General features: G+C 54.6%; 1 protein-coding gene across 1 annotated transcript; it reads right to left on the minus strand.

The window, feature by feature from the left end:
- Positions 1–1,676: 1,676 nt before the first annotated feature.
- LOC141998482 (E3 ubiquitin-protein ligase TRIM39-like) lies at positions 1,677–20,322 on the minus strand. The gene is made up of 6 exons (XM_074971336.1): positions 19,864–20,322; positions 18,094–18,189; positions 17,104–17,334; positions 16,587–16,609; positions 16,384–16,487; positions 1,677–3,953 (listed from the first exon to the last, which is right to left on the minus strand). The coding sequence occupies exons 1-6, from the start codon at positions 20,278–20,280 to the stop codon at positions 3,409–3,411; spliced, it is 1,416 nt and encodes a 471-aa protein (XP_074827437.1). The 5' UTR covers positions 20,281–20,322; the 3' UTR covers positions 1,677–3,408.
- Positions 20,323–20,556: the final 234 nt, after the last annotated feature.

Consider the following 20,556-nt stretch of genomic DNA (forward strand, 5'->3'; position numbering starts at 1 on the left):
GCCCCTTGCCCAGCCTGGGGCAGGAGTGGTAACTGCGGAGGGGAGGGAGGGCAGGGTGTCACGACACTCACCCAAGCCTCAGCTGCTCAGGTCCAGGAAGCCCCCTCGCCTCCCTTGTGGTGGGTGACAGAAGGCGGGGGGGGCTGCTGTCACGTGTGCACCTCCTGCCCTGCTGCTGCCCCTCACCATAGCATCACTGCGGGTGGGGGATGGGGCATCTCCTTGCCAAGCGTGGGGCAGGAGGAGTGACTGCGGGCGGAGGCACGAGTCCAACACAGACCCATGCCCCAGCTGCTCAGGTCCAGACTCCAGGAAGCCTCCTCAGAGTTGGAGTCGTCTCCCAGTAGGTGCCGGGGGGGGGCTGCCATCACATGTGCACCTCCTCCTCTCCCCCCTCCGCAGGCGCAGCAGCCACCTCAGCCTGCCGCCCGCGCCGGTCCCTGTGTTGTAGCCAGCAGCAGCCGGTGAGGGAGCACTGCGCGGAGCAGCTGGCGGGGCTGGGGGCGCTCCAGGGGAGGCCCATGGGGGCAGCAGGTGGGGCCGGGGCAGAGACCCGGCCCCAAACATTGGTGGGCTCACCAATATCCAGGCTCCCGGGCCCTGACTATTGCTGGAGCACGAGCACCACAGGCCCGTATAACTCGCCGACCCTGCAAGGTGTATTTATGCAAGTTCTCGGTTGCAGAAATTTGTCCTGTATTTATTTACTTCTGAAAAACACCAAAAGTTAGATTCTGACTGTGTGGAGACATCAACTGTTATAGAAACCACATTATAATGTTTACTTTGCTTACTATAGATGGGATTATAATAAAAATGTCATAGAAAAGATCCAAATGAGAACTCTAGCCTGTGTTCTTGCACATAGGTTGTTAAAACCTGGGAATTGCTGAGAGCAGATTTAATCGGGCTCTATCCAGTATCCCAGAAGCGATACCAGTATGTACTGACAGCTACAGATGATTTTTCAAAATAGGGAGAAGAATTTCCACTTAGAACTATGAAAGCACATGAGGTGGAGAAGAAGACATGTGAAATTATATATTAACATGGCTGTCCAGAGCAGATACTGGCAGATCTAGGTTCTGAATTGAATAGCGAGGTAACAGTTTACATTTGGTGATATTTTCACTAGATGGTCAATTACACAATCATGGCCGTGTGACACATAGCTTCAGCAGACCATGCCACCTAGACAGCAGCAGACTGGATAAAAACACAGATGAATCCGTCACAAGATAATGTTAGGATATTTATTTTCAAATAATCAACATAAGTTTAGGGCACTCTGCCATGGATGGCGTATTGTGAATAAATCTTCAAAACTGAATGATTACATTGAAAATGTTCATAACGCATCACGTTTAAAACAAAAAGTAGTCCTAGCAATGCCGTGTGATGTGCCTCCCCTCATACTCTGCTCAGCCAGCTCTTCAAGAAATTAAGTTCAATCGCTAATATCAAGGAATTGGACCAATCGGTCACTATTTTTACAGAAAAAAGAAGAGGAGTACTGGTGCCACCTCAGAGACTAACCAATTTATTTGAGCATAAGCTTTCATGAGCTACAGCTCACTTCATCGGATGCATTTAGTGGAAAACACAGTGAGCATTTCCACTAAATGCATCCGATGAAGTGAGCTGTAGCTCATGAAAGCTTATGCTCAAATAAATTGGTTAGTCTCTAAGGTGCCACCAGTACTCCTCTTCTTTTTGCGAATACAGACTAACACGGCTGCTCCTCTGAAAACTATTTTTACAGAGCATTCCAGAAGGTGTTGGACAGAACCCAGAGGAATTGTGATGAATTTCCTGGAGCAAATTTCTTTTCTTTGTACTCTAAACCTCACATGACAACAAAAATAGCACCCTTTCGACTGATTTATGGCCGAGAAGAAAGGTCTCCCAATAAAACTTCACCAAATTTCATGTTAGGTGTCATTAAGTGCCAGCATCTTTACTACAATTAAGTTAATTTGTGATGATTCAGTAAAGGAATAGAACCCCTTCTCTATTTCTTTCTCAAACTACATTTGTTGTATCCTTATAACCAAGAACATGGAAAGCCTGGCAGTACTTTGAAATCAACAGTGGACACTGACAGTACATTCCCTGCAAATAATATTTCTAAAGAAAAATAAACCAAAAAAATGAGATTGTAGAAGACGTTTTTGTATATAGCAGGGGTAGGCAACCTACGGCACGTCTGCCAAAGGCGGCATGTGAGCTGATTTTCAGTGGCACTCAGATTGCCAGAGACCTGGCCACCGGTCCGGGGAGCTCTGCATTTTAATTTAATTTTAAATGAAGCTTCTTAAACATTTTAAAAACCTTATTTACTTTACATACAACAATAGTTTAGTTATATATTACTGACTTATAGAAAGAGACCTCCTAAAAATGTTAAAATGTATGACTGGGACGCGAAACCTTACATTAGAGTGACTAAATGAAGACTCAGCACACCACTTCTGAACGGTTGCCGACCCCTGGTATATAAGAATACAGCATTTGAGGTTGGGGACCGTGTTTTGCGAGAAAAAGCAAGGCAGGGTCATATCTTGATTACCGATTATATGCAGCTAGAAAGTGAATTAATGCTGACAGAACTTCAAAGAATATTATATAATCTTGTATGAGATAATTTAAATATATTGCTTCATTAATTCTATCATTTTTAAGCTATTAATTTTCAAAGGTGTAGTGCAGGGGGTGGGTGTATGTGCCCTGCCTCCCAGAGAGAACCAGTCAAGACAATAAATGGGGGCGGGGGTGAGAGAGAAAGAGAGAGAGAGAGAGAGAAGCTGGACATGAGTGTAGTTGTGATGTTTATGACACAGGTACATTTTAACGGAACAACCCCGTCTGACAATTTAATAGTTTATTTTGTGAAGATAAATATTTTGGATTTCTTGAAATTCCACAGTTGAAATACAAATGACGTTATTTAGAGAAGTTAAACTTCAACATAGATTTGAGGGAAGAATAAAAATAAATGTAAATAATTCCATTTCTAAAAATATGTTTAGATGCTTGATTTTGAAATACTGTTGAAATGTAAATTGAAATATTCCTGTATTTTCACCTTGTTACAATACTATTTTCTAAATTAGAATAATCTTTTTTCTTTCCTATTTTACACTGAGATTTCACAGGGCTAGAAAATTCTGGCAGGAGTGAATGACCCCATCCCCCACCATCTGCTGCCCCTGGGGCAGTGGACGGGGCAAGGTGAGGGCTGGGGGTTGCCAGGTGTCCGGTTTTCGACTGGACCCTCCAGTGGAAAAGGGAAACTGGCAGCGTCCGGGCAGCACAAAAACTCCAGTAGCTGCAGTAACTGGCTCCCCCCACAGGGGGGCGGGAGGAGCAGCAGCGCTGGGGGGGCCGGTCTGAGCCGCGGGGTCACTGTCAGCGACCGAGATTCCCCCCGGCCGGAGCCAGGACCGGGCAGATGATCAGGGGAGCCGCGCTGTACCAGGGACAGAAATAAGGGCGGAGCGTCCCGGAGAAGGTGTCAGTGAACGTGAAGAGATGGGACCCGTCAGTCACATTGTAAAACGAGACCTCGCCCGCCTCGTAGTCCAGGAAAATCCCCACCCGGCCGGGCCGGACGTTCACAGGGAGGGGGGTCGTGGGGGAGGTGAGGGCCTCGTATTCCCCGTCCCACAGCCACACGGCCCAGTATCCATCCTCAGGTGTGGGTGTGACCGGCCCCTTCCTGCTCACAGATTCCCGACAAACCCCCAGTTCCCAGCCTGTCTTGTCTCCCACCCCCACCTCCCAGTAACGCCTCCCGCCCGCGAACCCCTCAGCGCCCAGGACAATGGAATATTTATCAAATCTCTCAGGCTTGTCGGGCAGATCCTGGCGTCTGTCTCCGTGTCTCACACGTTTCCGATCCGCAGACAGGACGAGGTGGGGATTTGCCGTGTCTGGATCCAGAGTCACGTCCACTGGGGAGAGAGTCACAGAGTCAGGGCCGGGGGCAGGGGCTGGTCACTGGGATCAAAGGGAAATTAACCTGCGTCCCGTTAATCGCTGGGGGGGGGGGGTTGTTGCCTGAGGGGAGTCAGGGCCCCTCTGCCTGTGAGGAGACAATGGGGGGAAAGGGCAGGAGGAGCGGGGGAGGGGTGGGAAGGTGTCAGTGGGGGCGGGGGAGGGGAGAGGCTGATGCTGGGAGAGGACAGGGGAGGGGCAGATGACAAGAGTAGAGGTTGGAGGGGCGGGGCAGGCACAAGGGCACTGGGGGGGTAAGAGGAGCGGGCACCAGGAGGACAGAGCGGGGTGAAGGGAGGGGCAGGTTCCCAGGGGCTGCAGGGGGTGAGGGGACAGGTGGGCACCAGGGCAGAAGAAGGGGATGGACCCCAGGGGGCACAGGCAAGCAAGGGAAGGGGCGGGCACCAGGGGGAGAGGGATGTGAGGGAATGGGGGGCTCCATTGGGGCAGGGGGAATCAAGGGGAGGGACTGATGCCAGTGGGTGGGGGGGATGAGGAGTGGGGCAGATTCCAGGACCTTGGTGGGGAGGGAATGGGCAGGCACCAGGGGGACGGAGCGATGCAGGAGCCTGGGGGCAGAGGGTCTGGCTAGGGCAGGGACAGTCACCAGTGGGTGGAGGAGGGTAAGAGGAGGGGCAGGTGCCAGGGGGCTACGGGGGGAGGGTGAGCAGAGGAGCATGTGCCAGGGGAGAAAATGGGATGATGGGAGGGGCAGGTACTGGGTGGGGCTAAGGGGGAAGGGGAGGGACACCGGGATACCAGGAGGAAGCACGAGCAGGAGCACGTGAGAGGGCAGGGTTCCCGCCTCATACTGAGAAAGAGGGACAATCAGCGAGTTATCTCAAGTGCCTATACACAAATGCAAGAAGCCTGGGAAACAAGCAGGGAGAACTGGAAGTCCTGGCACAGTCAAGGATTTATGATGTGATTGGAATGACAGAGAGTTGGTAGGATAACTCACATGACTGGAGTACTGTCATGGATGGATATAAACTGTTCAGGAAGGACAGGCAGGGCAGAAAAGGCGGGGGAGTTGCACTGTATGTTAGGGAGCAGTATGACTGCTCAGAGCTCAAGTATGAAACTGCAGAAAAACCTGAGAGTATCTGGATGAAGTTTAGAACCGTGAGCAACAAGGGCGATGTCGTGGTGGGAGTCTGCTATAGACCACCGGACCAGGGGGATGAGGTGGACGAGGCTTTCTTCCGGCAACTCACGGAAGTTACTAGATCGCAGGCCCTGGTTCTCATGGGAGACTTCAATCACCCTGATATCTGCTGGGAGAGCAATACAGCGGTGCACAGACAATCCAGGAAGTTTTTGGAAAGTGTAGGGGACAATTTCCTGGTGCAAGTGTTGGAGGAACCAACTAGGGGCAGAGCTCTTCTTGACCTGCTGCTCACAAACCGGGAAGAATTAGTAGGGGAAGCTGTCACGGAGTCCCTGGTCGATGCTCTGGAACTGCTCCCCATGAAGCCAGTCAGGACTCTGGGGCAGTCTCCTTTCTGTGAGCAGCCTGTCTTCAGGACACAAAGCTCACACAGCTTCCACCTTCCTGGGCCTGACCTTGGAGCATTCAGCCTCCTCTGCCCCTCCGTGTGCTTACCACAGCGAGTCCGCTCAGACGGGGCTCCTGGGGAAGCCAGAGGGTCCTGCACCCCAACTTCGCAGTCAGACCTGACTCTCAGCCAGCCAGTAAAACAGAGGTTTATTAGACGACAGGAACCTAGTCTAAAACAGAGCTTGTAGGTGCAGAGAACCGGACCCCTCAGCTGGGTCCATTTTGGGGGGCAGTGAGCCAGACAACCACATCTGCACTTCACTCCATGTCCCAGCCAGCCCCAAAGTGAAACTCCCTCCAGCCCTCCTCCTCTGGGCTTTGTTCGTTTCCCAGGCCAGGAGGTCACCTGATTCCTTTGTTCTCCAACCCTTTAGCTCTCACCCTGCAGCGGGGAAGGGCCCAGGCCATCAGTCGCCAGGAAACAGGGTGTCGGCCATTCTCTGTGTCCAGACCCCTGCACACACCTGCCCTCTAGGGCTCTGCAATGATCATACACCCTTACCCCACCCCCTAGATACTTAAGAACTGCATAGGGGAAACTGAGGCACCCCCACAATATTCAGAGGAAACGTTAAGAACAGTCCCACTTCATCACAGAAGCAAAAGTGGATGGCAACCTGGGAGGCAGTGACCATGAGATGGTCGAGTTTAGGATCCTGACACAGGGAAGAAAGGAGAGCAGCAGAAAACGGACCCTGGACTTCAGAAAAGCAGACTTTGACTCCCTCAGGGAACTGATGGGCAGGATCCCCTGGGAGAATAACATGAGGGGGAAAGGAGTCCAGGAGAGCTGGCTGTATTTTAAAGAATCCTTATTGAGGTTACAGGGACAAACCATCCCGATGTGTAGAAAGAATAGTAAATATGGCAGGCGACCAGCTTGGCTTAACAGTGAAATCCTTGCTGATCTTGCTGAACACAAAAAAGAAGCTTACAAGAAGTGGAAGATTGGACAAATAACCAGGGAAGAGTATAAAAATATTGCTTGGGCATGCAGGAGTGAAATCAGGAAGGCCAAATCACACCTGGAGTTGCAGCTAGCAAGAGATGTTAAGAGTAACAACGGTTTCTTCAGGTATGTTAGCAACAAGAAGAAAGTCAAGGAAAGTGTGGGCCCCTTCCTGAATGAGGGAGGCAACCTAGTGCCCGAGGATGTGGAAAAAGCTAATGTACTCAATGCTTTTTTTGCCTCTGTCTTCACGAACAAGGTCAGCTCCCAGACTGCAGCACTGGGCAGCACAGCATGGGGAGGAGGTGACCAGCCCTCTGTGGAGAAAGAAGTGGTTCGGGACTATTTAGAAAAGCTGGACGAGCACAAGACCATGGGGCCGGATGTGCTGCATCTGAGAGTGCTAAAGGAGTTGGCAGATGTGATTGCAGAGCCATTGGCCATTATCTTTGAAAACTCATGGTGATCGGGGGAAGTCCCGGACGACTGGAAAAAGGCTTTTGTAGTGCCCATCTTTAAAAAAGGGAAGAAGGAGGATCCTGGGAACTACAGGCCAGTCAGCCTCACCTCAGTCCCTGGAAAAATCATGGAGCAGGTCCTCAAGGAATCAATTGTGAAGCACTTAGAGGAGAGGAAAGTGATCAGGAACAGTCAGCATGGATTCACCAAGGGCAAGTCATGCCTGACTAATCTAATTGCCTTCTATGACGAGATAACTGGCTCTGTGGATGAAGGGAAAGCAGTGGACGCGTTGTTCCTTGACTTTAGCAAAGCTTTTGACACGGTCTCCCACAGCATTCTTGCCAGCAAGTTAAAGAAGTATGAGCTGGATGAATGGACTATAAGGTGGGTAGAAAGTTGGCTAGATTGTCGGGCTCAATGGGTAGTGATCAAAGGCTCCATGTCTAGTTGGCAGCAGGTATCAAGTGGAGTGCCCCAAGGGTCGGTCCTCAGGCTGGTTTTGTTCAATATCTTCATAAATGATCTGGAGGATGGTGTGGACTGCACCCTCAGCAAGTTTGCAGATGACACTTAACTGGGAGGAGAGGTAGATACGCTGGAGGGTAGGGATAGGATACAGAGGGCCCTAGACATATTAGAGGATTGGGCCAAAAGAAATCTGATGAGGTTCAACAAGGACAAGTGCAGAGTCCTGCACTTAGGACGGAAGAATCCCATGCACTGCTACAGACTACCGACCAAATGGCTCAGCAGCAGTTCTGCAGAAAAGGACCAAGGGGTTACAGTGGACGAGAAGCTGGATATGAGTCAGCAGTGTGCCCTTGTTGCCAAGAAGGCCAATGGCATTTTGGGGTGTATAAGTAGGGGCATTGCCAGCAGATCGAGGGATGTGATCGTTCCCCTCTATTCGACATTGGTGAGGCCTCATCTGGAGTACTGTGTCCAGTTTTGGGCCCCACACTACAAGAAGGATGTGGATAAATTGGAGAGAGTCCAGCGGAGGGCAACAAAAATGATTAGGGGACTGGAACACATGACTTATGAGGAGAGGCTGAGGGAACTGGGATTGTTTAGTCTGCGGAAGAGAAGAATGAGGGGGGATTTGATAGCTACTTTCAACTACCTGAAAGGGGGTTCCAAGGAGGATGGCTCTAGACTGTTCTCAGTGGTAGCTGATGACAGAACAAGGAGTAATGGTCTCAAGTTGCAGTGGGGGAGATTTAGGTTGGATATTAGGAAAAACTTTTCCACTAGGAGGGTGGTGAAACACTGGAATGCGTTACCTAGGGAGGTGGTGGAATCTCCTTCTTTAGAAGTTTTTAAGGTCAGGCTTGACAAAGCCCTGGCTGGGATGATTTAGTTGGGGATTGGTCCTGCTTTGAGCTGGCGGTTGGACTGGATGACCTCCTGTCACGGAGTGTGGGGGAGTCCAGGCCCTGCACCCCTCTTCCTGGGATTCACTGAGACTCTCAGCCAGCCAGTAAAACCGAAGGTTTATTGGACAACAGGAACACAGTCCAAAACAGAGCTTGTGGGTACACCCAGGACCCCTCAGTCAAGTCCTTCTGGGGGAGCAGAGAGCTTAGACCCCAGCCCTGGGGTTCCCTGTGTTCCTCCACCCAGCCCCAAACTGAAACTAAACCCACCCAGCAGGTTCCCTGCTGCAGCCTCCGTCCACATTCCTGGGCAGAGGTGTTACCTCCCCCTCCCCCTCCAGGCTCAGGTGACAAGCTCTCAGGTCTCCCACCCCCAGGGCACATTCCCAGGTCAACACTCCCCCCTCCCTGCTGCGTCACATCGTCACACCTCCTGAGGTCCCTTCCAACCCTGATATTCTGTGATTCTATGAGGGACATGTATCAGGGCCGTAGAGTGTGAGTGAGGGGCAGGACTGGTGCCAAGGGAAAGAGAAAGATGAGGGGAGGGGTGGGCACCAGGGGTTCAAAGGGTAGGATACAGAAGGGGCAGGCAGGACTGGGGGATGGGGGGAGGGGAAGGGGCTTGCACCAGGGGACACAAGGGGTGAACAGAGGGGCAGGTGCTAGGGAGGCAGAGGGGGAGTAGAAGGAGGGGCTGGCACCAGGGGAAAAGGAGGGTGTGGGAGAAGACGCAGGTGGCAAGGGGAGAAAGAGGGGTGAGGGGTAGGACAGGTTTCAGAGGGACATGCAGGGGCAAGCGGTGGGGCAGACCCCAGGGGGCAAGAGTGGAGCGAGGGAAAGGGCAGTCATAAAGGGGGAGAGGGGCATGAGGGGTGGGTGACAGGAAGACAGAGGTGGGAGGAGGGAAGGGGTAGTCACCAGGACAGATGGGGGGATGAGCAAAGGGGTAGATACAAGGAATGGAGAGAGGAGAGGGGCGGGACTGGGGGGCAGAAAGTGGGGTGTGGAGAAGGGTGCGCCCTATGGGCAGAGGGGTGTGGAGATGTGGGCATGATGGGGGAAGAGAGAGGGGGAGGGGAGGGGTGGGACCCAGAGGTTAGGAGATGGGGAGGGGCAGATACCAGGGGTCCCAAAGGCGGGCAAGGGAAGGGGTTCGCACCAGGCAGGCAGAGGGGGCAAAGGAAGGGGCAGGCACCACGGAGGCAGATGGGGCAAAGGTAGAGATGGGCCTTAGGGGGGCAGAGGAGGAGTGAACAGAGGGGCTTGTACCAGGGGACTAGAGGGGGGTGAGCGGTGCAGGTTTTAGGGAGGCAGAGAGTGAGGGAAGGGAAGGGGGAAGAACTAAGGGGAAGGTGGCAGGGGAGGGGGTGCAAGGGAAGGGGCAGGCAACAGGGGGTGGCGGTGAGGGAAGTGGCTTGTACTGAAGGGAGAAGTGGGGGCCAGGGTGGGAGAAGGAAGGGGCAGGAACCGGGGGCAGAGTGGGGGAGAGACAAATGCTGGGGGTTGGGGGACAGTGGTGGGGCATGGGATGGGGAAGGCACCAGGGGCACATGGGCAGGGCGGTGAGGGACGGTGTGGTCGTCAGTGGGTAGGAGGGCGAGGGAACGGGTGGGTGCAGGGAGGCTAGAGGGGTCCGAGGGGAGGGGTGAAAGCCGGGGGGCACAGGAGGGTGAGCAGATGGGCAGGCAGCAATGGGACAGTGGGAGGGGCAGGCGCCAGGGGGACAGTGGTGAGGCATGGAATGGGGCAGGCGCCAGGGACAACAAGGGGCAAGAGGCCGTATTGGGGGCAGAGGGGGGCAAGGGAAGAGGTGGGCGCCAGAGGGGCAGGGGGAGGGGCAGGTGCCGGGGGACAGAAGGGGGTAAAGGAAGGGGGCAGACAAAAAGGAGGGAACGGGGTGGGGAGGAGTGGGTGCCAGGAGATGGGGGGTGAAAGGAGGGTCATGAGAAAGGCAGGGGGTGGGGCAAGTCATGGGTGATGGGGGAAGAGGGGCGTGAGGAGAGTGGAGTCAGGGGGCAGAGGGAGTGAGGGGGGTGGGCACCAGGGAGGAAGGGGGCAAGAGGAGGGGCAGGTACCAGGGGGGCAGGGTGAGTGAGGGAAGGGGTCGGCACCAGGAGGGTGCAGGGGGGTCAGGAAAAGGGCAGGTGCCAGGGGGATTGAGGGGGTTGAGCAGAAGGGCAGACACAGGGAGGGCAGAGGAGGGAGGGACAGGCACCAGGAGGTAGAGAGGGGGGCGATGGGGGGGTGTGCACGAGGGGCCGGAGAGGGGTGAGGAGAGAGGCAGGGCAGGTGGGTAGAGGGAGGTGTTAGGAGAGGGGATCGAGGAGGGGCAGGAGCCAGAAGGTGAGAGTGGGGCTAGAGGAGGGGTGGGCACAGGGGGACAAGGGAAGGGAAGGGTGCCAGGGGTCAGAGAGGGTGAGGAGAGGGATGGGTAACAGTCGGGGCTGAGGGGGGTGGGAAGGGCAGGAGCCAAGACAGCAGAGGAGGGTGATGGGTTGGGGGGCATGAAAGGGCAGGGGGGGTGAGGGGTGGGGAAGAAGACATGGCAGGAGAGGGGGAAAGGGGAGAGGTTCATTCCAGGAGGTAGCAGGGGGGTGAAGTGATCAGTGCAAAGGATGTTTCGGAGAGAGGGGCAGGTGAGAGGACGGCAGGGGGAGAAGGGAGGGGTGAGTTCCAGGGGGGCAGAGGTGGGTGGAGGGCAGGGGCACATGGGAGGCAAAGTGGGGGCAGAGGGGCAGGGGCCCAGGGGAGCAGAAAGAGGGTGAGAAGAAGGGGATGGGTGAGAATAGAGGCAGGGGCCAGGTGGGCACAGGGGTTAGGGTGCAGCCCTGACCCACGGGGCGTAGCTGGGACTCTCCATGTTAGGGCACGGGCAGGGTGTCTGGGCTCGCTGGAAGGGGGCAGGGTAGTGGGAGATACGAGTTGAGGGGTGCTGGGGGGAACAGGGGCCATTGCTAATGAGGCTAGGGCAGTGGGGAGGGGAGGGGGCATTTCCCCACTTGTTGCCCACTCCATCTGGGAGAAGCTGCACCACGGGCCAGGCCCAGTTCATGCCAGTGAAGTGCATTTGCACTAGGGGTTTGCAGTGGGGCACCAACATGGCTGAGACACTGCTGTGCCAGGGGCCAGAACCCCTCCCCTCACGGGGGTTATTGATCAGTATTTACAGGGTCACTGGAGCAGGGAAGCTGGACTCTGGGCTGCCAGGTGCAGCCCGACCCACTGGCCTGCAGAGTCAGTCTCACTCCCACGCTCTGGCCCAGTGCCCAGGGCAGTGTTTCGACACAGGGGGACATCTTCAGCAGGAGAGATTGTGGGAGCCCCACATCAGACACCCGGAGCCCACCGGTTCCAGCCCTTCCTGGATTCCCACATTCCAATTCCTGCCCCACATCCCACGGGGGGATGGAACCGGGGGCTCCCCGCTGAGGGCCCAGCCACGGGACTAAAGGATGGAAGGGAAGCGGTGCCACCTTTCTCTCTTCATTGGAACTCGTCAGCAAACTTGACATGGATACACGAATAGTTTCAGTCGATCCAAAATATAATTTTTCAGCAAATAAACTATTTACCCCCCAAATTACACCCAGCTCTATTTCAAACGTGTCCCAGAAACTTAGGAGCCCAAATCCCAGTGACTTGCAGTGAGTGACTGCCAACATCCCCAGAAATGCACAGTTATGGCCAGGCCAGGCTCAGGACATCAGCTATGAAACACTCCAGAGCTGCTGTTAAATTTGCCCTTGGTAGAAACATTTCCCCACGGGCTCCCATAGCTCTTTTACTGAAGGCTGCAGGGGAAAAGATACGGCCAGCAGTAATTAGTGACACTAACAAGGAGTTAGTCTGAATGAAAGAGACCTTGGAAGAGACTAGCTGCAGAGTTATGTGAATTCAGGGGACATCTTTACCTGGTAGTCGTGGACTATTTTTCCAGGTAGGTCGAAAGAGTGTACTTGAAAGACATAACAGACCAGAGTGTTATAGAGCAACTGAAGGGCACTTTTGGGCATTTCAGGGTTCCAGAAGAACTTGTGACAGAGCATGGACCACAATTCAGAGAAGTAGAATTTTATTTATCTCAACAAAATATGATTTTCCTCATATTACGAGAAGCCCATATTACTCACAAGCGAATGGAGAGGCTGCGAGAGCTGCACAGACAGTGAAGAATATCCTTCAGCAGGAAGATCCATTCTTTGCTCTACTGAGTTATAGATCAACACCAATCGCAGCTACTGGATATAGTGCAGCACAACTCCTGATGGGAAGACGACTCAGAACTACCCTCCCAGCTTTGAAAAGAATCTATCTCCAAAGTAGCCAGACATGTAGAGAGTAGTCAAATTGAATAAAAAGGCAAAAAGAGCTTGCAAACACTTTTACAACAGACATCACTTAGAAAACTACCAGGCCTAGAACCCGGTGACCATGTTTGTGTCAAACTGGATGGAGAAAAAGAATGGAATATTCCAGGTGTTGTAAAGAAAAAGAATTCAACACCCAGGTTGTATGTGATCAAGACCAAGAGAGGAGAGTTCAACAGAAACTGTCAACAGCTACAATTTCTTCCTCAGAAAGAACAATCAACTGAGCAAACTCTGCAGATGACGGATGCAGAACAAGAAGATGACTCAAGGATTCCAGACTGACCACAGTCAGTCGTTGGAACTAATGGACAGCCAGATGACCAAGCTGTTACCTGTTCGGGTTGTGTAATTAAAAGACCAGCACCATTCAGAGACACCTAACAGACTGATCTGCACTGAACTTCAAAGACAGTGAGATAATGTAAATATTATAAATGGTCGGAGTGTAGAACTTAAAGGGGGAGATGTAACGGAACGCTAAACTGTATTATGCTGTTCAACCACTAGGTAGCGCTGGGTGTAAAATACCATCTTTAAGCTGACCTCAGTCATACTTGGCGGAAAATTCAAGGATTTTATGATGAACACATCTGGTATGTATCTGGCTGAGAGGGAAGCTCCGTAGCCAGCCCATATCTGCGACAGGACCATGACACCAATGATGAAAGCCCAGTGTTATTGACTACCTCTGCTATGGCCAAAGAGTTGTTCTGAACTATGACATGTTCAAGACTATGGGGGATTTTACCCCTGACATGAGCTACATAGAAAGTTGGGGAATCAAACTCCTGGTCTCTTCACACTTCGGTGATGAGAATAAAATTATCGCCAAGGGCCTTGCAGATTTCCTTGTGGCAGCAGGGCAGGAAGTACCCCCCACCCCACCCCAGCTGCAGAACATAACCAAGTATCAGCCATGGTCAAGCCTACCTTTGAATACAGGTTGGCTCTGGGGGTGGGGGGAAATGCATGAAAAGGGCTGGCCCTTTTAGGGGAGTTAGGGACCAGACTACCTGTGACAGGCTCCTGTAAGGGAGAATGAGACAACCCAGACCGACCTGGAAGTAATTAAATCCCTATGTGGCTAGTTGGCAGCTAAACAGCTAATGAGCCTGAAAAAGGGTTACCGGGACTCAGGTGAAGGAATCCTCGGGACAGGAAGCTGCCGAGAAGAGAAGCTGCCAGGAGAGCTCACCAGAGCAAGGAGCCTGGAAGGGGTGCTTCCAGAGCAGTGGACCCAAACTGTGGGTCGTGCCCCCCTAGAGGGTGTGGAGGAACATTTGGGGGCATGGCAGGGCATGGACCAGCCCCCATGGGTGGCGGGAAGGGAACGCCAACCAGCCTTACTCTGCCCCCACCTCCACTCTGGCCACACCCTAAGCGCCAGCTGCAGCTCCGGCCCCAGCCTCAGCCACCGACTCCTGGCCCTGCTCCAGGCTGCGACCCCAGCTGCAACTCCAGCCCAACCGTGGTTCCGCCCCCGGCCAAAGCCCCCAGCTCCTGGCCCCAACTGCAGCCCCAGTTTCAGCTCAGGCTGCACCAGCGGCTTCGCTCCCAGCTGAAGCCTGCGGCTCCCGGCCCCAACAGTGGGTCCACTTCCAGACACGGCCCCCAGCTCCTAGCCCCAATTGCAGCCCTGTTCCTGGCCCAGCTCCTGACCGCAGCTCCTGGGGTGGGGGCACAAACCAGGTAAGGGAGGGCATGACCACAATGGGACCCTCGTGTCCCCTCCCCCAGTGTTTGCTGCTGCCCTTGTTGGGCCTTGTCTGCACTCAGACCAGGAGCCCTGTGGGGCTGGCAGCCCCTTGTTCTGTCTCTGCAGTGCCTGGCTCACTCGTGGGCGCTATATCAGTAATAACACTCACTGCCCAGCCCCTAAGGGCTGCATGACAGCGCGGGGCCTTCCCCATTGCACATGGGGACCCTGGGGCGCAGGGATCCCTGGTTACTCTCCCCCACACATTCACCCAGAGACTCCCCCGAGCTGCCAGACCCGGGTCCCTGGGGTCAGAGCGCGGGCAGCCGAGTGGCACTGACCGGCCGGGGCTGCTGGGGTGTGTGGAAGGAAAGGGTTAATCCCAACGCGGTGGCACGTTGCTGCCCGGCCCTGGCTGGTCTCTGCCCTCTGGGTGCAGCACAGGGCGTGTGTCTCTGAGCAGGTCCCTGCCCACTCGCCCGGCCACTTGCCCCAGACACAGAGAACCCAGGTGCCGAGGGAGGAGCAGCCCCAGCAGCGCCGCATTGGCCCTGGCACGGGCTGAGCCTGCGAGCGCAGCACCAGAGGCAGCGGCAGAGGGGGGGCTCAGCCATTGAGAGCAGCAGGGTCCCCCCCCCGGCAGGGGAGGGGTCAGCGCTGGGACAACAGGCCGGGCTGGGCCAGGGGCTGGGAGCTCTGGCAGCCAGCGCGGTGCCAGCACCAAGGGCCCTGCTGGAGACCCTGGGCCTGGCCAGCCGGGAGCAGCCAGCGAGTGACTCAGGGCCTGGGGCCCTGCCCAGGACGGGGTTTCCAGGGGGGGCGGTGAGAGGAGGCTCCCCAGGGGCTGCTGATCCCCTAGAAGGAGGCACGGAGGTGACTGGCTCAGGATCCCGACAGGCTCAGGGGCCAGGGGTGTGGAATGGCCCAGAGCCCAGCCGTGTTCAGGGTCCAGTGGGCACAGACTGTGCTGGGCTGGGGGCAGCGAGGGGAGCAGGGATGTGCTGGCTCCAGCCAGCCGCAGAGAGGAAGCTGCTTCCCCCACAGCCTGGGGTTCCTGCTCCCCGGAGCCCTGAGATCCTGGCCCTGCAGCCGGCACCCACTGCGCAGCCTCCATCGGCCGGGACAGACACACCCAGCTTGGCCCCTTTGACTGCCCCCTGCTGGGGGTGGGGGGTGGGAAGAGAGGAGGGCGGGGGTAGGATGAAAGGGCCAGTTCAACTATCAGAGACCGAGCTCACTGAACCTTCCCACTCCCCCTCTCCTCTGCCTTCACTTCTTCTCTGTCCCTCTTCGCTGTCAGGTTTGTGCCTTTGCCCTCGGTCTCCATGCTGGGGCTGTGGGGAGGGGTTTGGATGGGGGCAGCTCACGCTCTGACGTAGTGAAAGGGTCACATTCTTGGGAGTGAGTCTCACTCAATGAGCAGCAAACCACTGATCCAGCCTCACACTGGGCTGTGCTCAGAGCAGACCAGGGTCCTGTAGGATTCAGCTTCTTACCCAGTAACACACGGCCCAGGTCAGACCACAGCAGCCAGACCGGCTCCTCCTCCAGCTCAGAAAGCTGGGCCAGCCTTGGCTAATGGGGGCTGGGGCAGTGCTGAGCGGTGGCCACACAACGCAGCCGTCACATGTCCCAGGAGAGAGGCACAGACACGTCATCCGTTACCAGTCTGTGCAGCTCCCAGCACAATGGGCCCAGTCCAGGCCTCACAGCACCTGGCTCAGGGACACCCATTAACTCAGCCATGGAGGGGTCAGGGTGTCACAGTGATGGGGCCTGGTCAGACACCTGGGCAAGTACCAGCAGGTGGCTGTAAGTAGCAGGCAAACTGCTCAGCACTCAGCGCATCAGCCTCCAGCTCTCACACAGCTCCAAGTCTGTCAGCTGGGTGTAAGCATGTCCTGGGGTCCCAGGCTTTGTCCAGATCCCCAGGCACAATACAGCTGAATGTCCCAGTAGACTCCACTCACCTCCGAATCTCTTCAGCGCTTCCCTCATGTCAAGGGAAATTTTATACACGTTCTTCAGGTCAATAGAAACAGCTTCTGGTTCCTGGAGTTTCACATTCTCACTCCTATGAAGAAAACGTCCCATCATCACTCAGCTGCTCTGTACACACGTCATCCCAGAACCACCACCAAGAATATAAGAGCAATGAACATAGGAAACACACCTGCTCAATGTGCTTTTCACATCCTGAAAGGAAAAAGAGAATCAATGTCCTGTATTAACACAATGTGCATAAAACTGTATGAGTCTCACTCTGGGCATCAAACTTTCATCTTGAAAATAGAACAACCCTCCCAGGCTTCACTGTTTTGAACACTTGTTTCATATATATAGGGGAGAAAGGGAATTTAGCTAAAGGGATCTCCCTTCTAGGGACAAAACCCATCAGTATCTGTGTTTATCGACTGTGTTGGGTCCAATGTTCTGGGGTCAGAGCAAGGATGGGTTCAGCTCAGTATCATTTTTGTATTATCCATTTAATCTCCCATGGCCTCACTGGGTCTCCATGAGGAGAATTCCCCTCTAACATGAACTGCGATATTTGGGAACTGATGGAGCCTGAAACCTCATGTTCTCTTTGTCAGTAAACCACAGAACACATTGACTCTAATTGTTGGAATCCAGACCCATGGAGCTGAGTTATAATTCTGGATGGGTGGAGAATTTTGATGCCATCTCACCTTCAGCAGCTCCGCAACCGGTTGCTGACACTTCTCCTCTATCTCTCTGATCAGCTGCTGCAGAAAGGAGCTTTGCTGGGAGAGTTTGATTACATTTTCCTGTAGTCTCTGCAGAGTCTCCCTCTCCTCCTCCTCCAGGCTCTGCAGAAGCAGCTGCTCCTCCTCTCTCAGCAGTGTGTGCAGTTTGTTAAATTCACCTGCAATCATCTCTCTCTTCTTCTTCACTTTCCCCTTGAGATAGAAAATTAGGAAAGGCACAGAGAAAAAATGAGCCAGATGTTGTATTACATGGACTGGGCCTCTGTTCATGAAACAGGGGATATTAGATCAGTTACCCTGGATGGCAGGTACCATAGGCCAGGGGAGGCTGGGCCTCCCCAGACAGGATGCAGTGCCCCTCCCTTTGGAGGCAGGCTGCAGATCTGCCGCCTGTGGAGTGCTGCCTGCGCTCCGACCAGAGAACTCACTCCCGCTCTTCCCCCGAACCCCGCAGCACCCGCCGCTTGCCGCCCGTCAGCTGTGTGGGGGGCCCCGCCACTTGGTCCTCTCCGCCCCTCCCCTGTCACTCGCCCTTAAGGCAGGAGGGGGCAGAAAGGAGCAAGTGGCAGGCGAGGGGGGCCTTGTGGAAGGGGGTGGGGGAGAGGAGAGAGCTGCAACGGTGAGCAGGGAGCCTCTGGGGAGGGGGCTGAGCGGGAGCGGGGCATGGGGCAGAGCAGGAGTGGAACCTGGGTGGGGCTTTGGGGAAAGGAGGCCAAATGGGTCTGGAGCAGTGAGCAGGGTGATGATCCAGGCACCGGGGAATTTCCAGCACTCACGCTTGGCCTCCCCAAACGCCGGAGGCATGCGCTGCCCATGGCCGGCACCAAGCCTGTGCCATGGAGCAAACAACCAGAGCAGGTTCATAACCTCATCCTGGAGCTTAATGGCCCTGTCATTCCTGGGAACGCTGCAGGGGGAAGGGCTCAGGGCGGAATAAACCTGGACACCCACCTGCCACTCTGTGGTTTTCTCCTCCTCTTTGGACGTCAGAGCCAGGACCTCTTCCAGCTCCTTCCTCAGAGGGCCCAGGACTCCCTGGAGTTTCACCTGCAGGGGCATCGTGTGCGAGAAACAGCCATTAGTCTGCCTGTCTGATGGGTGGACTGTACTATCCATACTGGCATTTCATACAGGAGCAGTAAAATACCCTGGAAGCGAGCAGCAGACTCGGCTCTGCCGGCCCCAAAGGCCTCATGGGAGCCGAGACTCCAGTCTCAGAGCAGGGGCTCTGCTTCGTGCAGACACTCAGGACTTCTCAAAGCCTGTGTTTTAGCTAAAGTTTCCCATCCCTGAGCACAGGCCAGAGGGGAAATAGCTGGGAAGGTTCTGAACGATCCCTCCTGCCAGTGAGAGTGAAGAGGCTGGGACAGCACCTCGCTCCACTGTACCCCAGACCCAGGCCAGGAACAAGACCCCACTGTGCTGTCATCTGTCCAGGCTCCCATGTGGCCTCCCTCAGGCAGCAGCTGAGCACCTGAGCCAGTGCAGTCCCATTAACTGGACAGGGTGAAGCTGTGATGTGGCTGGAGTCAGTGAGGAACAGGGAACACCCTCGATCTGGGGGAATGGGCCACCCATAATTATAACAGCTCCAGAGCTGTAATAACCCAGGACTCTCTTCCCCTTTGACAGCGTTTGATTCATTCACACAGCACAGCAACGTGCTCCTGCCCCGTCAGCCCCGCTCTGTGCAACACCCCTGGCAGCCCCCCAGAGCCCCCTCCTGAGCCCCCTCCAGAGATCTCCCCATTTCACTCTCTTTTCTCTCCTCCTCCCTGTCCAAGGGCCCAGGCTGCTGCTACTGCTGAGAGCTCCCGGGGTACTGTTCAGCTGACACCCCTGCGGTGCTGCTGCAGGGAAGCAGTGCGGGAGGGAGGGAGCCAGCAGGGGCTGGTGAGAGACAGGAGGCAGAAAAGCAGACGTTGCATCCAGCAAAACAGCTTCATAAATGAGCAGAGATCAGACTGGGGGAAGGGGAGAAATGTGGCTGGATTCTTTGAAGCTCCACCCACAAAATAAGCTCCACCCATGTGAGTCACCAAAAGGAGACACCATGATCTGTTCACAGTAGATGGTGCAATGTTCAGAACAGGATGGAGTTGCTGATGGGCTCCAAGGGGCTCCTGGGGCCTGGCTCCCCTCCTGGGGCTAGAATATACCCCTGGACTCTGCTGGACTCTCTGGGCCGGGTCCTCCTTTACTGGGGGGAAAATAAGAGGTGGCATCTCCCAAACATCATCTGCTTGTGGCACCAGAAGGAGGCGTCACTGGTAATAAATGGTCCCGAGCTGCAATTCTCCCTCTCCGCTCTCACAGGGGAACAAAATAATTAACAGTGTTGATATTTAAATGATCAGTTCTCCAGTCTCAAAGTAACACACTCACATAGACTAGCCTGCAGCTCTTGTGTTTTAAACCTCACTGATTGTTAACACTACCCGTTGTGTAAAAAGTCCCCTTCTTTCAGCAGTGGAAGCTGGGTTTGAAAAGCATTCAGAATCTCAGAGAAAAGTTTCCCACAGCAGATATCTTTTAAGACTTGATATTCTGATTCTGCTGCCACACTGCCAGATCATTCATTTTGTTACAGCATCTCCCGTACAATGAAGGCTTTACAGAGCTGAGTGATGTGTCACACCTGTGACAGGCAACTTCCAGTGAAATCAGCCTGTAATTAAAATCCAAAGTTATTACCCATTAAACTTGACAGCAATTCCCTACCTTGTACTCCTGGGCAGCCTCCTCTATGGGAACCACCCTGTGAGCTCTGTGAGCCCGGGACAGATGGCAAACCACACAGACAGAAGTTTGATCCTCTTCACAGAACAGTTTCAGAGTCTCCTGGTGTTCCCCACACACCCCGTCCCCTCTTGCTCCTTTTGCTGCCTGTAAACTCAGCCGTTTGGCGATAGCTACGACATTTGTCAGCTGCCTGTTGGGCCTGAGGTTTCTCTGTTGCACAGTTTCTCTGCACTGAGGGCAGGAGGCGGCTGTGTCGGGTCCCTCCCAGCACTGGGCGATGCAGGCTCGGCAGAAATTGTGCCCACACTCCAGAATGACAGGGTCTGTGAAATACTCCAGACAGACGGGACATGTCGCTTCTTCCTGGAGACTTTCCAAGGGGTTCTCTGCAGCCATGGCTCCCTCTGGGCAGTGGAACAGGGGTAGTTTCACCTTCCTAAGCTCAGAAATATGCCCCGCCTGCAGCAGCAGCAGCTGGGTGTTTCCCTTCCTGGAACTGACTCAGGCTGTTTGCTGAGCTGGAGCCAGATCACTGGGAACATTCCAGCCTTGGAAGCTTTGGTGAGAAATATCCCAAAAAGGCTCCGATCCTGCAACAAGCCCCCTCTGCTGGTGTGTGTGTGTGCGGGGGGCGGTCACTGGGGCTTCACATGGACATCAGCATCCCCCTGT

Source organism: Natator depressus, chromosome 14 (assembly GCF_965152275.1).
Source record: "Natator depressus isolate rNatDep1 chromosome 14, rNatDep2.hap1, whole genome shotgun sequence".
In the NCBI taxonomy this organism is placed as follows: domain Eukaryota; kingdom Metazoa; phylum Chordata; order Testudines; family Cheloniidae; genus Natator; species Natator depressus.